The sequence below is a fragment of the Saccopteryx leptura genome, chromosome 11, assembly GCF_036850995.1.
Source record: "Saccopteryx leptura isolate mSacLep1 chromosome 11, mSacLep1_pri_phased_curated, whole genome shotgun sequence".
Lineage (NCBI taxonomy): Eukaryota > Metazoa > Chordata > Mammalia > Chiroptera > Emballonuridae > Saccopteryx > Saccopteryx leptura.
Genome location: NC_089513.1, coordinates 38,947,540 through 38,962,548, shown reverse-complemented (window position 1 = coordinate 38,962,548; position 15,009 = coordinate 38,947,540). Strand labels below are relative to the sequence as shown.

General features: G+C 39.3%; 1 protein-coding gene across 2 annotated transcripts in view; it reads right to left on the bottom strand.

Moving 5' to 3' along the window:
- CDH2 (cadherin 2) overlaps positions 1 to 15,009 on the bottom strand; it is a 254,708-nt gene that overhangs the window by 200,286 nt on the left and 39,413 nt on the right. For both annotated transcript variants that reach the window (XM_066353642.1, XM_066353643.1), the window contains exon 2: positions 10,038 to 10,149. In XM_066353642.1, coding sequence (XP_066209739.1) covers positions 10,038 to 10,149 — 112 coding nt within the window. The remainder of the gene's footprint in view (positions 1 to 10,037; positions 10,150 to 15,009) is intronic.

The window sequence follows — 15,009 nt, the reverse complement described above, 5'->3', positions numbered from 1 at the left end:
TCATTAACATAATATTCATTGATATCTATTTTGGAAGATGTAATAGCTATCCAAACAAAAAGTATAACACTTCTAAAATCCATTTGGACTAGCAGGGTTTGACTATTCAAACATAGAGGAAATGTAACTAAACTTGACTGATGTTTGTCATGAAAATACATACTCAGGCCAATTAGGTAAGTCTGGTGAAAGACCACCTTTCTTAGAATCACCTGGAGTTCACTTGTAAAAATACATATTCTTAAGATCCAGCCCCTAAAACCTTGGGTGGATCCCAAGAATTGGAATTTTAACCAGCTCACCCCAAAGTAACTCTCAAGCACCCTAAAATCTGAAAATTAATGATACTAGTTTTTTTAAAAAGTTAAAAACTAGAGAACTTTGTAAGAGTTATTCCCTGTACCTTTTAATCCAGACAGTAGGAACAAAAATTAACCTGGGTGGAATAAGAATATATCAACAGTGTAGAATATGTAACAGTCAATTTAAAAGGCACTGCAATTATAACCTGATGAATTTATATACTGCAAGGGTACTTCCTCACACCAGATGCCTTACACCAAGGAGAAATGACACACTTTCACAGAGAATGACTAGCTCCTGGAGTGAGGCTCAGACAAAGCATATCCTGTTGTAAAGACTTCAAAAATGGTTGGCACGCTCAATTACATTCTTGATACAACACAAGAATATGAATATTAGCATCAAAGACAGTTCCATTTTTTTCAAAAGCATAAAAGACATTTTCTTCAAAATGACAGCAAAGTCAAGCATCCATAAGAGAAACTTAGTCCACATTGAACAAGGAAAGATAGATCAAGGTCTCAGTGACTTTCCCCTTTACAAGTGAGCAAAACCCAACCAGAGTGATCTGTACAAGATTCAACAAGGAACAATTAAAGAAGCAGACTTTAGACTCCTGCAGAGACACAGTTCAAAACAGTAACTGAAGGCAAAAAAAAAAAAAAAGAACAGTGCTCAGATCTTCGCACACCATAAAGAACCCATCTTTGTTCTACATTCTGTCAGTTTAGGGGACAAGCATCTATTGACATAAAAGTTCTCAAGATGAAATGGAGACTGTGAAACAGTTATAGATGTACTTCAATAAGATCGGTACATTCTTAAAAAGAGATGATTTTTATTTTTGTGAAATGAAATTCATTTTTCAGCAGCTAACCAATTTGATCTAAATCCTGTTGTTTACATGTTCACATATCAACAGTAGTTTACTCCATCAATTTTGACAGCTATGTCAAACTTTTAGATGCTATCGTATCCCCTTCATCCCCATGAGGATTTAAAATAAGTGCTGGCATTGATTCCTGAGGTTACCATGTGTGCAAGTGGCTAGTGGGGTGTCTCCTGATGATATTGAAGCAATGGCCTTTTGAGGAAAATAATCAACTCATGGGTCTAACATATGAATGCAAAAAATCAATTTTACAAGCTCAAGATGGCTAGCAGTTCGTCTGAAAAACACCCAAGAGTTTTAGTTACCCACAATCTCAAACAGTGCCATACAGAATGAGGCCACAGCAGACACCGCCCACCCACTCTGGGCTGCACCAACAGTGCGGTGTCCACATCACAGGCAAGAAGACGGCCTCCGCGGCACGCACGGGACACGGGTGGCACGGGCTCAGCCACACAGGGAACCCCAGCTTCCTCTCTTTGGAAGACAGAAGTAAACCCGAAGCTCAAACATCACTCAGGGCAGTGTTTGATGTTTAGCTTGCAGCAGAAATGGTTTAAGGAGCCAGGTGATTATGTTCAGGTATGTGTAGATCTCTTAAATAGAAGTTCCTACCACAGGCACTTTGCCTGTCCTGATGACCACCATTGCCCCTTCCCTGAAAACATCTGGCGCATGACAAATGCTCAAAAAGACTCGTTGAATGAAAAAAAACGATAATATAGTTGACCTCAGAACATAAAAGAATAAACTTGCTCTGTGTGGTACCAGAAGATGAAACAGGCATCAGTGGGTAAAAATTTAAGAACATATGCTCCAGTTAAACTTTTTAAAAAACCACTTAACAATTAGAGCTCTCCAAAGAAGAAGCAGACTTTGTAAGGAAGTGAGCTCCTCAGGGAAGGGGGTGGGGGGGACAGTGCCGGGACAGCCATCTGTCAGGATGCTGCGGCAGTGCAAACACTGTCCCCGTCACTGAACGCCACGAGGGGTTCATTTTTATCTGAGCTGCCATTTCTGTTGAGCAAACCTTCTGCTGACAATGAAATCGTCAAGCTGAAAGGTAGGATTTTAAACCATTTTAGGAGTGACTCAACAAAATGTGTTAAGAGTGGTCCCCAAATGCAGGTATATAAAAACATCTGTAAAGCTTGTCATCCAGCAGACTTCTGAGTCCTGTGTGAACTCCATGGGACGAGTCGATTCCACGCCATAGACCTAGCAATTCCCTCCTCTCTTCCAAACCATCACTTTTCCCTGCCTACTAAAGTCTTTGCCATCATCATGCAAACATGTTACTACCATTTTATAAAAATACTCTTGGTTAACTTCCCTAGGCAAGTACCACTTCTCTTCTTCCTTTGATAGAAAAACTCAGTCTGTAAGCAGCTTCCCTCCTCCACCTGATGGTGGAGCACATCCAGACCAAAGACACCAGTGACCTCCACATGGCGACATCAGCAGCGAAATCTCAATCCTCCTCTGAGTTGACCTGTCACTAGCATTTGGCAAAGATGACCACTCCCTCCTTTTGAGACACTCCTTCACTTGCCTTCAAAGACATCACACTCTACTGACTTTTCTCCTACCTTCCTTCTCACTCTTTCTCATTCTTCAAGCTACCCCTTGATCCTGATTTCCTAACACTGGAGTGCTCAAGACTCAGTATGAAACCATTTCTCTTCTTTCTTTAGTTTTCTCCTCCTCATACCTGTCTACTCAGTGATTTCACCCTGGGTCATGCCTTTACTATTTTATACTAAGTACTACCCACTCTGCAGCACAGCCCACTCCACTGAACCCCAAATCCATATTTAAATGTCTCCTTGACACCTCTGACATTCACCTCTACAGACTGAAAACAAGTTTCTGATCTTCTCATCACAGTGACACATCCTTCCCAGTTTTCAGAAAAAATATCATAGACTCACCCTTGACTCCTTTTATTCATGTCACCTATTCAATCCATCAAACTAGTCACCCTATTTTCAAAACACAGGGAATAAAGTGGGACTTCTACCTCATACTACAGGGATTCTAAGATACAACACCAAAAGAAAAAGCAACAAGAGAAAAAAATGGACTACAAAGTCTTTTGTACATAAAAGGACATCAAGAAAGTGAACAGACAACCTAGAGAACAAGAGAAAATATTTGCAAATAATGTATCTGATAAGGGTCTAGTATCTGGAATATATAAAGAATTCTTACATCTCAAAAACAAACAAACAAAAAAGCAACCCAATTAAAAACGGGCCAGGGACTTGAACAGACACTTCTCTGAAGATGTACAAATGAGACACATCACAGGATACTCAACATCGTTAGTCATTAGGGAGATGCAAATCAAAACCACAGAGTGGTACAACTTCATACCCACTCGGATGTCTACAATCAAAATAAATGAAAAATAACAAGTTTTAGTCAGGATGGGAGAAGCTGAAACCCTTGTATATTGTTAGCTGGAATATAAAATGGTTCAAATGCTGTGGAAAACAGTTTGACAGTTCTTCAAAAAGTTAAACATAGAATTATTCTATGACCCCTCAATTCCACTTCCAGGTACATACCCAAAAGAACTAAAACCAGGTAGTCAAAGGAATACATGTATACACATGTTCACACTAGCACTGTTCACAGCAGGCAAAGGGTGGCAACACCTCACGTGCCATCAACTAATGAATGGATAAACAAATAGTTTACAAATCATAAACTATATGCATACATTGCACATATAATGGAATACTATTAAGCCATAAAAAATAAATGTAGTACTGATACATGCTACAATGTGGATAAACCTCTAGAACATTATACTAAATAAGAAAGCCAAACACAAAAAGGTTTTTTGGGGGTTGAAGGGGAAAAGTCTTATAAGGTGCCAACACGGCATGGCCTGTTACCCTTATCACTTCATCTAACCTCATTCCCCACAACTCTGCCCTTTTGTCTCTCCACTCCAGCCACACCAGGCTCCTTGCTGCTCTGTCAACAATCCAGACACACTCCTGCCTCAGGACCCTTGCACTTGTTCGCTCCATTTTAAATGTTCCTCTCCTAGATATCTAAAGTTCTTGAACTGTCTCCAACATCAGTTTTTATTCAAATGGCTCTTATACAATGATGCTTTCCCTGAACATCTTGCATAGCCTGCAGAATATATTCTTTCTAGTTCTCTTCCCTGCTCTATTTTTCTCCATAGCATTTATATCGTCTAATCCTGAATACTTTTTACTTACATAGTGTTCTTATTATCTACTCTTCACTAGGCGCTTACTAGAGAGCTCAGTGGGAAAGAGAGAGAGGGGCTCTCCGATATTAGAAAGACAGATTTTAAATCATTCTGGTGCCTTCTTGCTAATATGTTTTCATATGTGAACTGTGGCTTACTTTGCTTAACACAGATCTGCTTGCTACTTTGTGAGAAAACAGACCTCAGCTACTTCAAAGTATTGAAGGCTATAAATAACTGCCAAGGGATTTAAAAAAGTGACCACCCAAATGGGCTTACTTATTTTGCAGCATTATGTTAAGAAACCTGGACTGAAAATATATCAAAAAGGATATAAAAAGTCTATGTATTAAATAAAATCTAATTATAATAAAAAAGGAATAAAATTTCTTAGGTTTTGTATTGATCATATGTACTTAATTGCTTTTTTAAAAAACAAAACTGCCATAAGGTGTTAAAAAAAAAAAAAGGTTCTCGGCCCTGGCCGGTTGGCTCAGTGGTAGAGCTTCGGCCTGGCGTGCGGAAGTCCTGGGTTTGATTCCTGGCCAGGACACACAGGAGAGGCGCCCATCTGCTTCTCCACCCTCCCCCTCTCCTTCCTCTCTGTCTCTCTCTTCCTCTCCCACAGCCGGGGCTCCATTGGAGCAAAAGATGGCCCGGGCGCTGGGGATGGCTCCTTGGCCTCTGCCCCAGGTGCTAGAATGGCTCTGGTTGCAACAGAGCGATGCCCCAGATGGGCAGAGCATCGCCCCCTGGTGGGCGTGCCGGGTGGATCCCGGTCGGGCGCATGCGGGAGTCTGACTGCCTCCCCGTTTCCAACTTCAGAAAAATACAAAAAAAAAAAAAAGGTTCTCCACTGCCGAGAATCTACAGGGCTGCCGTTCATTTATAAGTCCTTAGAAGTCATTGACAACATCCAAGAACAAGCTCAGTACTCAGTGCTTTTGCCACAACCAACTGGAAATCAGTCCAGTGCACAGGGACAGCTAACATTATAAACAAGATATTCATAAACCTACCTTTCAAATATTTTAAAACAGTTTCAGTAATCAAAAGACTTATCAAAATAAAACAAAACCCACAGTTTCATAACAAATTAATACAAGTCCCTAACATAGCAGACCTACCTAAAATATGGATTGCTTTCCAATTCAGCAATACATGTCACATAAAAATATTCACACTATTTAAAAAAAAAAGTAGTGTAGTTGTAAAATCCTACTAAACTAATAAAAAATATTTCAGTACAGTTATCTAAAGATACCATACTATAGCCTCCTCCGAGCATGTTAATGCTGACAAGACTCAATCAGTAAGTGAACTAATCTAAATCAAATTCCATCTAGTTGAAAATAATCATCAAGTGCTTCCCAGAGCTGGTAAGAATGAATTACTGAAAATATTCTCGGTAATTGCAAGTTGCTATTTACGTGGGCCAGAGTTGGAGGAGTGTACTTAGTGAAATGTCTAAGCATGCAGACCACCGGGGCAGAACACACGGGAAAATCACTCTGGCATTCACTCTACTAATAGCCTGGATCCTCTCTCTACTGTCACAGTGTAGTAGTTATTTTATAGTGTCAGATACACTGCTGGTGACAGAATAAAAATTTACGATTGCAGTTATTTTATTTTCAAGCAATGTGCTACCAGAAGAGAGTTTTCTAGTTCAGTGAAGTGTAAGTTAAATATCAAGGGCTAAATATCCTTTTCCAAAGCCCTAAATTTTTCTGCTTGTAAAGAGGTATGCACAAAATACTAATGGTGACAGAAACTGAAAGTTATTTTTCATTATGGGTGGTGTGCCTCATGGCCTCCAGCTCTCGAATACGTCTAGTAACATACAAGTCATGACAGTAAGTGGGGATAAGGAAGGCCAGCTCTAACATAAACTTGTCATACAACAGCTGTTAGGTAAGCCCTCCACAGCCCCTACCATCTATGTATTACAGCATAATAAGTTCTTATCATCACCATCATCAGAACTAAATTAGAAATCAGAAAACCTGGGTTCTAATTCCAGATCTGTAGCTAACAATCTAAAGAGCTGTATAATCATGGGAAAAGCTTATAATCTCTTTGAGCTCCAATTTACTTATCTATAAAAATAAGGAGGTTGGCAGCAAATGCTTAACATTGATCCGAACTTATAAAGGCAAATACAGAAAAATAGCACAGGATAAAAAAAAAAGGAATTTTTTTTCACCTGAGGAGAAACAGGAAAATGAAAAACATTATACAATTAAATGGTAATAAGGACGTAGACAAGAACTAACATACGTTAGCCCTGTAAAGAAGAGTCTTACAAAAATGCAAAGAACAGTAATGCCATACTCTACATTCCTTTTGGCCTAGTACTTCTTTTGAACACAAATCCCCAAAGGAAATATCTCGAAAGAAAAATCAAAGTTCTCTAAAAAAGAATCTCCATAGCAGCATTATATGTGAGAGAGAAAAACTGGAAACAACCTGTACAAAAATAGAGGCACAGTTAAGCAAAATCTGGTTTTGCTAACAAAATGGAACAAAGGCCTCCAGAGCCATTTTTTAAATCCTAAACAATTCTCAAGAGAGTGGAAACAGTCAATATGACACAACATGAAATGTAAAGGTTCATCACAACATACACTGGCTCTCTTCAGTATTTTACAAACACACTGATGGAAACCAGATGGGAAACTGGAAGGATACAGTTGGTTCATTGGGTCTACTATTAAGGTCATTACAATGGAAAAAAAATAAAAGAAGGACAGGGAGAAGGCAATGCTTTCTAAACTATAGTTCAGCATCATATATTTTATGCATCTTCTAGACAGCTTTTCTGACACAACCAATACCGCCTTATAGCTCCATCTAATGCTGAATGTTTTCAAGCACCTTCACGAAGATTGTTACTGAAATGTCTGAAAAGTAATCAGCATTAGTGGCATCTACAAACCAAAATGTTAAACTTCCATTCAAGGTCTACTGCACCAGGGATGTGTCCTATGAAACCACACCATACATATCGTTGGACCACTGTCCGCCTCTCCTCAACCCTCATCAATGGGAAATGAAACTTAAATGTAACTTCAACATAGCTCTTGACTCTAAAGTCAACCTTAATTGGGTGAAGACTTACCATGAGGCAAACCATGGAAGTGGCTGCATATTCCTTAGGTATCATTACGCCTCTCGTTAAACACTCTAAGTCACAAAGCCACTCCTAAAACAATCAGTCTGGCTGGCCCCACTGTAGATCCCTCATACACATACATACATACACACACACACACACACACACACACACACACACACACACTAAAAACTACCAAAACATATAAAAGGCAAAAATTTAGAAGTCTTCTAAGTGAAATGTAACAAGTGATAACACTCTTGTAAAAAAGAATGTTGATGTAGCACAAGAGCCTCAGTCAGTGTTCTTCCAAACAAAAGTATTTTTCCTATGAATCAATATTTTGAAGTTTATGTTTTAAGCTTTAAGGTGCTGGTGTCCTTTAACATACTGTATGAGTGAAAAAGAAAAAAACAACAACAAAGTGTCATGAAAGAAACGGTTTTTTTAAAAGGCTAAAATATAAAAATGGTAAACACCAGGCACAACTGAACCTTAAAAATTCTACCAGCGGCTAAGTGCAGTGACAACTAGAGCACCAAGTCAAAGAATTACCAATCTTTCACATTTAATTTAAACGCGAGCAAAATTCGAAGTGTACAGATAATACAGAAAAGACTTTGGCAAGCAGCTCTGCCCAATTTCTCCTGTCACCAGCATTCCCTAATAATTAGAAAACAGGCTTTCATTTTGGAAACTGTTTAACAAGCCAATGCACTTCATCTTAACTCGGTTTCTGCTGACGGACCATATGTTTATTTGCAATCAATAAAATTCAAGTTCTTCGGAAAAGAGATTAGAAGAAATTATCCGTTAAAAAAATGAATCTAAAAAATAAATTGCAATAACTTTCCTCAGACTTTTTTTTTTTTTTTAATCTGTCTGAATTACTCTACAAAATCAAATCAGTACTTTTCTTCAGCATTCAAATCATCTTTATAGGTCACAGAGGTCCAAGGATGCCGGGTAATGATTTACAAATTTAAAGAAAATGACACACACGCAGAACTCCAAGACTCACATTAAAGCGTAACCAAATCTTCACACTTCGATTTGAATTAAACCTCTATCCTGGCAACCGTTCCTCACCAGTGCAGATTAGACTACACTGAGATTCAGTGTTGAGATGGACTGATTTAGTATTTCCTCATTAAAATACCACGTAATGAGGCAGGGACAGGAAGATGTCTTTACAAAAGATAAACTTTAGAAAGATCATATATAGGTGTGAACAAATCACAATTAGAACAGAAATGAAAATAAAACGATAACTTGCACCAAAGAACCTTAGTGGCAAAGAGGCCGTTCTCATTTCAAAGTCCTCTGTCTATGGTATTCTTAAGTATCGTCCCACTGCGGTTTGTCAGTGCTGAGAGACACTTCAATTAAGGCTGTGTGGTAGAGCCCTGTGTAAATTAATTAGTTGAGGTTGTAGAGATTTTCTAAAAGCAGCTCTCTAAAACAACCTCAGAGGTATGCACAATTTGTGGGGAATTAGAATTTAAATACAACTTACTAATCAATTCTTCTTGCTTTCACATTTCAATGACATTGTGTGTAATGATATATAAACCCATGAAAATGCAACTAACCAACATTTTATGTGATTTCAATTAGAGGTAACAGGGGGCTTTGCAATTTTGCTTCTGACACTCAAGTTTTATTTCAGGTTTTAGCTAGATTTATTGGCAAGAGTTTTCATATGATAACTATAATGAAGTTGATCCATATTTAAATAAATGGTGCTATATTTGAAATCCACATATGCTACAACCAAATTAGTTATCTAGTAACTTCAGTAAACAATGTCATAACAAAAATATGCATTTCCAGGCTCCTGCCTCAAGTCTTTACCTGCCAAATCTGTTCATTATAATTTAGCTAAATGTTAAAGTTTGACATGCTTTACAAAAGATACTATTATAGTACTTCATTTTTTGTTGATTAATTGATTTTTAGAGAGGGAGAAAGGAGAAAGAGAGAAAGAAATGTGGACTTGCTGTTCCACTTATTTTTGCATTCATTAGGTGTTTCTTGGATGTGCCCTAATCAGGGATTGAACCTGGGACAACACTCTAACCAACTAAGCTACCCAGCCAGGGCTGTAATAATTTCTTTAATTCAAAAGACTAAGTGAATTTTTGCTGTAAATAATTTTATAACCATTAGAATCAGATGTTTAGTAAATATTAATCTTCAAAATAAGTGAAATATAAGCAGAGCAGTAAAGATTAGAGATGTGTAATGGTTCCCACTGTACTTTATAAATGGAAGAAATGTGAAGCGTTCAAGAGATCAGGACCCTTCCAGTATCGTACATGAGAGATTCATGAGCTCTTCTGCAACCCTAAAATAGGGTTCCTACAGTCTCATTACAGTGATTGTGAAAAATTCACGCTAGTGTTACAGCAGAGTTGATTTAGAAACTGTTTAACAGCTACTTTGTTTCAAGAGCATAGACACTGTATGCACACATAGATATTTTGAGATAGTACCATTGAGAAGAGGCTGTCCTTCATGCACATCCTGCGATAAGACCGCACTGTAAGCATCTTCAGGAAACCCAGTCTTGCATAACGCGATTTCACCAGAAGCCTCTACAGATGCCTGCAACACAAGAAAAAAAATGTGTGCAATGATTGCTACCTCCTTCAAAATTCCACTTGGCCCAACGCCTCATTTTTTTCCATGTACAAACAACCCCTTTGTTTCTGAATGGTTACAATTAGAATGTAGAAGGCAAAGGGTTAATCTTTTGATCACTAGAGTAGAAGAAACAAATTTCACTTGTCCAGTAAGTTCTCAACCACACGCATTCCGGGTTGTTCTAAGAACTGAGTTTTTCCATTAAAGTAGTTATTGTGATGAAAGAACTAGCAAGTGGACCTGGGGGTGGACACAGCCAAATAATTTGTAGGCTCCACAAATTGCTAACTTAATTTTATCAAGAAAAATGTATACATTCAAGTATATAGAATTTTACACGCTCATCTAATTCGCTTTGAAGTTTATTTCACTCTTGACTCTGGTAATTAAAAAATGAAATTGCAATACATTTACTGAAGGATATAAAATATGTTATACAAAGTAAAGCCAATCAATTCAAATTATATATCTCTGTGTGTATGTATATGTGTGTGTGTGTATGTGTGTGTGTGTGTATATTTGAAGGACAGAATACATTAAAATATAAATAAAGACTAATACAATTACTTTTTTTAAGACTTAAAATTGGAAAATGACTTTCTCTTGTCATCTTCCTCTCTATCATCACATACACAGTTATCTACCTGGTGTGCTTAGAATGCCATTATACCAAGTGCTATAAACCTAGCCCTCCAAGTTAGTCTCACGACTTCTTCTAGTCCTGGGGACAGCATCATAGGACGAGATCTCAGTAGAACTCACGCAGCATTTGCCTTAGTTATAGGAAATCTTACCCTGCACTGATGAGGACACAAACACAGGAGGAGGAAGAGTGGTAGCGGCTGCTGGAGGGAGGGGTCTCAGTGGTGGCTGAGCCAGTCTGCACGACTGAGGAAGATCAGAAACTGAGAGGAAGAAGAACAGGAAGCCCCAGAAACACACAGACCTCCAATCTGTAGTCTGAATGAAGCGACACAGCACAGCCTCATAATTAAAGGACTACCTGGCTTATGCACGTGAGCTTTTAAAAATATCAAAGTGGCAAAAATCCAGATTAATCTAAAATTCTAACTGAGTTCTCATTTAATATTCTGTCCTTTTCAGATATGAGAAAATATAAAAAGTAAACTCGAACTTTGTTAAATATGTCATACAGTATTTAATCTCAAAAAAGTATTTGGAGTAACAGCAAGGTAACAGTTCACACCCATAAATTAGCCAACAGTGGCTAGTCTTCTATGTGCAAGAAAGGACTGTGAGAATCAAGTCCATGATACAGAGCAACTCAGCTCTTTACACAGGTGTCAGTAGAAGCTGGTCTAGTCACACTAGGGGACAATCTGGAAAATTCTAGTAAAGACGAAAATGTGACATATCCTATACGGTAGGTAGAACCTTAGGGTAACTCCCCCACGGGTGCCCCAGACGACACGTACAGGAATGCTCACGGCAGCACGGTTAGAACAGCAGGACCTACCAAACCACCCAGCAGGGGACGGATGGACCACACATTTTCAAACAACCAAAAAAAGGAATATACTAAACAGCATTAAAATGAAAACTTAGAACTGCACTGATCCACACGGTTCCATCTCAAAAAAAACAAACGTATAAACAAGAAGTCAGTTCCTTTGATTGCTATCTAAGAGCAAAAGAGAAATTTAATTATAAACCAACCTACGGATGACTGTTATTTTTAGTAAATTCTGAAATCTATTTATGCAACATTCCAAATTCCAACTGGAGACAAAGCATACTGCCATATTCATCTTGTAAAGAAACATAAATAAAAGTAATGATTGAATACTCGATTTTCATATATAATGTTTAAATACAAAAGATAATGTAATGTTATTGACACATATATAGTAAATGTGCAAATATACAAGGTAGTGATAAATACTACCTTTGGGATAATGGCTTCCACAGAGGAAGCAAGATAGGAAAAGCGTCAGGAAGAATCATACAGGTGGCTCTGGTGTTGTTTGTAATAATTTCTTTCTTTCACAAAGAATCTAGAGCAAACGGCAAAATGTAAAGATGTACATAGGCACACGGGTGCAAATTATATTAGTCTCTATATTTTCTGCATGCTGTACATACTTCTTAATAAGAGAAAATATTAGGGATTAACTAAGAAGTAAGAAGTTGGGCTTCTAACACCACCCCTTGGTCTGGAACACTGGGCGATATTTTGATACTTGCCAACTCTAAATATCTAGGCACTTATCCTGGGCCTGGCCCAGAGCAACCATGCAGTAAGTCAGGGGTCCCCAAACTACGGCCCGCGGGCCACACGCGGCCCCCTTAGGCCATTTATCTGGCCCCCGCCGCACTTCCGGAAGGGGCACCTCTTTCATTGGTGGTCAGTGAGAGGAGCATAGTTCCCATTAAAATATTGGTCAGTTTGTTGATTTAAATTTACTTGTTCTTTATTTTAAATATTGTATTTGTTCCCTTTTGTTTTTTTACTTTAAAATAAGATATGTGAAGTGTGCATAGGAATTTGTTCATAGTTTTTTTTTTATAGTCCGGCCCTCCAACGGCCTGAGGGACACTGAACTGGCCCCCTGTGTTAAAAGTTTGGGGACCCCTGCAGTAAGTGAAAGCTTTCACTAATAGCAAACCAAAACAGATACAATGGGCGGGTCAAGGTGCTGTAAGTCTGTGTCCACCAAAGGGCAGGGATCTGCCTCTTCACCTCCAGTCCAGGCTTCTGCAGAGGGGGTCAGTGGCCACAGGGCGACAGGTGGGAACACAGTTTGGCAGGGCAACAGGTCCAAGGTGAAGAACGAGGAGCACAGAGTAAGCAGGAATCACATTCCAACCTGGACACTGGAGTCAGGTACGTACCCAGCGATCAATGAAGCCCAAAGACTAGAGGAAAACTGTCACCTTTTCTTTTACACTTTTTAAAAAACTGTTTAAAATTGAGCTATAATGGCCATACCTGACATCCCTCTATTTTATTAAGCTATAATTGCCGTAGAACATTATATTAGTTTCAGGTGTACAATGTAATGATTTGATATTATATCTATTGTGAAATAATCACGACAGGAAGTCTAGCTAACATCACCTCCTTCACGGTATGCAGTCATCTCCATCTCCACCCCAGGTGTCTTGTTTTCCAGTGGCCCTGCCCTACGGCAGGGGGACCAGCAGCCCCGCCCCTCCTGCAAACCCACAGGAATGGCATTTCAGGGCCCCATCAAGTCCATCGGTGATACTGTAAATGCTCACTTCTGAGTATCTGCCTCCCCCTTATTTCAGAAAAGGGAACTTCTGTCCTTAAAATGCTACCCTTTACTCGAACTCTCTGCTCATTTTCCTCACCCAGAAACAGGCACCTATCTGTACTTTGTGGCTGTGAGAGTTCCTGGAACCGTGTTTGTAAATCACATCTCTAACAAGCGCTCTCCACCAGTATTAAACACCACGAGGGGCATGTATTGCAGTACGAGATTTTCATTTGTTTTAAACAGCTGAACCTTTCCTAAATTCTTCTTCCCCAAGACAAAATGGACTCACAGAAATAACATGCTGTTCATAACCTGTATTTCCTTAAAAACAGGCTCCATAAAATTGAAACATATATTTCTCCCTATCAATATTAATTTCCCCTCTTAGCACGCATTTCATAAGTAACTAAATTAACATTTTATAAAATATAGGAAGCACTGAAATGAATACAATCTTAAAGCTGGAGCTATCACTGGATTGCTTCGTACCTAGCACTGTGCTGGTGCATCAATAACCCATTTAATGCTATGGGCAGCCCTCCGAGTCTGGAGCCAATCCTGGGGCTGAGACTGTGGGAGATCTGGTGTCCTGATCCGCCCAGGAAGCTGACTTCATTTGTAAAGGCGCTGATGACAACAGCTTTTGGACACTGAAATCTCTCGAGTCTAACCTATAGCTAATGCTTGAATTTTCCCCAGCAGTGGGACTTACTCCAGCAGAGATGTACCCTCAGGGGACATATGGCAATGTCTGGGCACATTTTTGATTGTCGAAATGGGAAAGGGAAGCCTGACCTGTGGTGGCACAGTGAATAAAGCATTGACCTGGAACGCTGAGGAAGCCGTTTTGAAACCCTGGGCTTACCTGGTCAAGGCACATATGGGAGTTGATGCTTCGTGCTCCTTCCCCCACCCTTCTTTCTTTCTCTCTCTCTCTCTCTCTCTCTCTCTACCCCCCTCTAAACTAAATAATAAAAATAAAAAAAGAAAGAAAATGGGAGATGGGTGCTACTGGCTTCCACTGCCTAGAAATCAGGAAAGCTCCCAACCACACAATGCAAAAAGTAGCCCCACCATAAGAATTATCTAGCTCCAAATGTCAATAGGGTCAAGGGTGCACCCATGAATAACGCTGCACCCTTTGACACCTCCAGCAGTGTAAAGCTCATTATCTCTTCAAACAGCTCATTAAACTCTTTTTCAATTTAATTTTATTTGGGTGGCACTAGTTAACATAATTATTCAAGTTTCAGGTGCCCAATTCTACAACACATCTCTGTACACTGTATTGTGTTCACCCTCTCAAGTCAAGTCTTCGTCCATCACCACTTACTCTCCTTTAACCCCACATCACTACAACACCCCCGAGCCCCGCACCCCTGGCAATTACTACACTCTGGTCCTCGTCCATGAGGTGTTATTTTTTTGCCCTTTTTTGCTCCATCCCTCCACCTCCCTCACCACCACCCCCCCCCCAACAGCTAGCTGTCAGCCTGCTTTCTATGGAGCTCATTAAACTCTTATTAGAACATCTTCCTTTCCAGCAAGCCAAAACCTAGCACCTGTGGCTTTTCCCAAC